Source organism: Bidens hawaiensis, unplaced genomic scaffold (genome assembly GCF_021521415.1).
Source record: "Bidens hawaiensis isolate Kalapana, Puna unplaced genomic scaffold, B.hawaiensis_p1.1 tig00062302_1, whole genome shotgun sequence".
NCBI lineage: Eukaryota > Viridiplantae > Streptophyta > Magnoliopsida > Asterales > Asteraceae > Bidens > Bidens hawaiensis.
In genome coordinates, this window is record NW_027501178.1 from 78,047 (window position 1) to 82,398 (window position 4,352).

Below are 4,352 nucleotides of genomic sequence, written 5' to 3' on the forward strand. Positions count from 1 at the left end.
TAGTACTTGGTTTACATTTCTTCACAGGTGAAGAAAATGGTGTGAAAGACCGAAATTAAAATACTAGGGGTTTATTTGGTTACAAGAAATGTTGGTACAATTTTACAATACAAAATCTAATAAAGTGCTTTGTTTAGGTCTTCTACATAATCTGTTTCTTTTATCTAACGAATAGGCAATACAACCTAGAAATCTACAAGCTTTCAGTTAATTGCTTTATGTTGTTAACATTACTAACCACCAATTTACTAGTGCCATAACACTTGTTAATGTCCTGACACTAGGAAGGTAGCCTTATTACTAATTGTTATTTCACAACATATTCATAGCGTATTGCTTGAAGTATTAAAATGGTAAAAGTATACAAGTGTAATAAGTATAATGATTTTAAGAAGAGGATAAAATACTCCTTTGTTATTCTATTGGGTTTTGTTATTCTATTGGGTTGAATTCAAATAGGAAGTTTGATTTTTATAGAAAGACTGAATGAGACCATTTTAGTCCAATCACCTACATTTTAAAACCCACATACGTCTTCACAAACTCTACATATTAAAACCGTAAATCTAAAAAAATAATAACCAACCACTCTACCGCCAGCCACCGGCACCACTAGTTTCGCCATCACCGCTCCCACGTCCTACTCGACAGAAAACGCACTGAACCACCGCTGCACTACTTCCTGCTCGCCGGAAAAATGGACTCATTCTCATCGGAAAAACACACCCAACCACCACCGCACCCACCTCCTGCTATCCGCACCAACAGTTAATATCCACTATCTTTACCCGCCTCATGCCCATCAGAAAACATGCCTGCAACCAGCTCCGGTTTTCGGATTTGTTTTGATGGTGATTCCGTTGCCGGAAAAACGTACTCGCCGGTGTTGATCTGCTGCGATGTCCAGGTGGTATTTAGATGAGGACTAGATTTAGATTTTGAAAAAAACACAATGAATTTCAATTTGATTTTCTTAAAACACAATGGACTAGAAACAATAACATGATAAAGTTGATTAAAACACAATAATGATGTAACAATAACTTAAAATACAATTGTGTTTTTCATTTGTTAAAACACAATGAACAAAAAACACAATAACAAGAACCTATAACATAATCTATTAAAAACTCACTATTTTTTTAAATTTTTTTAAAAGCAATATGGTGTTCATATTAAGATAAAAAACCGCTCGTTATTAGGGTGATTTTTTTTAAATGTCATGTAAAAAATTATTAAGGTTTTAAAATGATGAAAGAAATAACATGTGTCATACATGTGAATGGAGAAAATCAAAAAATATACGTTATTCCATTTGTGACCTTCCCACTATTTTACACATAATGATTTTCTCTCAAACTAATCTTAGCCATTGAAATCCAAGATCAATAGAGTAAAATCTTTTTTATTCTTCCTACAAGAACATTACTTCCTATTATAACCTAACCCTCCACTTAACTTATTACTCCCCCCGTCCCATTATAAGTGTCATAGTTTGATTTTTCAAGTCTTTTCTTGTTTAATTTTGACCGGCAATATTTTTGCTTGTGTTATATAATACTTGATGTAAAATATATGAATGGATTGAGTTTTAAATGTATTTTACATTGATATAATTTTCATCAAGTATTATATGACACGAACAAAACTATTTACGGTCAATGTTGCAAAAGAAAGACTTGAAAAGTCAAACTATGACAATTATAATGGGACGGAGGGAGTATATGACACTGCTACTCGTTTTCTTTTTCTTTTTGTTTTTCTCCTAATAAAAAACTAATCTACTGTCAAATTTTACATCACTTTGCTTACATTAAGACTTAAATCCTAATAAACATTTGAAGAAACTCCACCTTATGTATCATTGGGCTAGAAGTGCTTACCGAGTAATCTACTCTCAAATTTTACATCAATTTTGTAGGTTTAATTAGTCATGTAAAAAAGAAGAGTAAGATCGAGTTACTCAATTTACCAAAACAAAGAGTTCAATTATAAAAAGAAAGGTAAGGAAAAGAAAATTTTCTCTTCTTATCTTTCTTGGTATCTCCTCTTTTGCTTTAACTTATTTTCCTTCATAATCTTTCCAATTTAAAAAGATACAAATTCTTTTATTTTACTCATCATTTTCTCTTCTCTCCCATCATTTTCTTTCTTTAAATGAAACTCGGGAACACCTCTTTTAAATTTTCCTTCCTTTTCCTTTCTTAAATGAAACTCAGGAACATAACATATTTTTTTATCCCTCTTATTTTTTTTCCTTTCTTCAGTTATATAAAACTCGGAAATACAGTGTAAAAATTAGTAGATTTATACAATATACCTTTTCTCCCATATAAATTAGAAATGGTACATGAACAATGCATCCTTTCCACACTTCCCAAATTATTAATTAGTTGACGCTCTTCTTCCACTGCATGTGGGTTTCCATCTTTCTTTCTTTGTGAGACAACCCATGAGCTTCCATTTTCTATTCAATCCTTAATTTTGCTTTTTCACTTCTTTTCTAAACCAGCTACATCTACAATTAATATTATTCACAACTGGTCTATTGTTAATTCACTTTCCATCATCATCATGCCTCTTGAAAAATGGCTTATCAAAGTCAAGAAAACCATATCTCCACCAACCAAACCTTCTGTTGTAATAAAGAGATCCAAGATCGGAGTTTTAGCCTTTGAAGTCGCTGGAATCATGGCGAAGCTCACCCACATATGGCGGTTTCTCTCCGACGGAAACATCCATCATCTTCGCAACCAATCAATATGCCTAGAAGGTGTATCTAAATTAGTTGTCTCAAACAAAGATGGGCTTCTTATGGGCCTTGCATGCGCAGAAGTCGTCGAGAACCTTAGGATTTTAGCGGTTACTGTGTCCCGGGTTAGCAAAAGGTGTGAGGACTCGAGCCTTAGATCCTTTGAACCCGTATTTGATGTGTTTGCAAACACTGGTCATGACCCGTATGGTTGGGTTCTAAATATTAACGATATGGAAGCAAAGAATATCAAGAAGATGGAAAGGTATGTTGCAGCTACTGTTATGCTTTATAAAGCTATGGATGAGCTAACTGTCATAGAGAATAGTTTAAAGAAATTATTACATGATCAAGAAGTTGTAAACACTACAAAGCAACAAAAGATTCTTGATCTCCAACAAAAGCTTCTTTGGCAAAAACAAGAAGTTAAGTATGTAAAAGAGAAATCACTATGGAACATGAGTTTTGATTCGGTAACTTTGTTGTTAGCCTCGTCAATATTCACAATTTTGTCAAGAATCAAGACTGTTTTTGGTATCGCGCATGGATCATATCCTACCTCTGCCCCTCGCAGCCTCTCGGCCTCGGCTACTGTCTACCCGTCGGATCAAACCTTAAAAGATTGGAACTTGGCATCCGGACCGATGATTAAAAGCTCAAAACATCAAGAAAACAATGAAATCTCACATGGTTTCTTTGAAACAAACTCAAAGATCTTAACACCAGCATCAAGCACTTTAGGGTTTGCTGCTTTATCTTTGCATTATGCTAATTTGATTATTGTGATGGAGAAGATGATAAGGTCACCTCAATTGGTTGGTCTTGATGCAAGAGATGATCTATATTCGATGTTACCTAATAGCATAAGATCTTCGTTAAGGAGTCGGTTAAAAGGAATTGGATTTAGAGCGAGTGATCCGGTCCTTGCAGGAGAGTGGAGAGAAGCTTTAGGGAAGATATTGGGTTGGTTGTCACCATTAGCACATAACATGATCAAATGGCAGAATGAAAGAAGCTTTGAACATCAAAATCTCATGCCTAAAACAAATGTTCTTCTTTTACAAACCTTGTTTTTCGCAAATCAAGAGAAAACCGAGGCTGCCATTACTGAGCTCTTAGTTGGGTTGAATTATATTTGGAGGTTTGAAAAAGAAATGAATTGTAAAGCTTTGTTTAATTAATTGCATCGTACAAGCTAAGTAAACAACTTTCTAATTACTCTTCTTGTTCCATTCATAGATTAGTAATATAATTCTCCAGATTTCCAAATATTTGTTTTAGCTCTCCAAAATGATATGTAAATTTCAGTTGTTGTATAGATACATGATTATATGCATCCATATTAATGTAATATTGTGAATGGAGGTTTTGTTGGATTTTGAAACCATCAAGAAGTTAGAAGTGCACTATATATGTTTGAAGTTTATGCATGTATATTCTGTATGCATATATGACCAAGTGGAACCATGTGAAAGATCCTACTTCACTTAAGTTGTGAAATATAACACAAAGTCGATATATGTCCTCATTCTTTTGTTTTTAATTTTTCCAATTATACCTTATCTTTTCTTCGAAGAAGTTCTCAAGTGAGCTAGTTCAC

At 33.7% G+C, this 4,352-nt stretch overlaps 1 protein-coding gene across 1 annotated transcript; it reads left to right on the top strand.

The window, feature by feature from the left end:
- The first annotated feature begins 2,564 nt into the window (after positions 1-2,564).
- On the top strand, positions 2,565-3,933 carry LOC143603623 (protein PSK SIMULATOR 1-like). Its single transcript, XM_077080374.1, has one exon. It carries the CDS (start codon positions 2,575-2,577, stop codon positions 3,931-3,933), a length of 1,359 nt encoding a protein of 452 aa, XP_076936489.1. The 5' UTR covers positions 2,565-2,574.
- Positions 3,934-4,352: the final 419 nt, after the last annotated feature.

Bases quoted from the DNA above. Each gene is read 5' to 3' on its own strand.
- LOC143603623 (XM_077080374.1), top strand. From the start codon at position 2,575: ATGCCTCTTGAAAAATGGCTTATCAAAGTCAAGAAAACCATATCTCCA.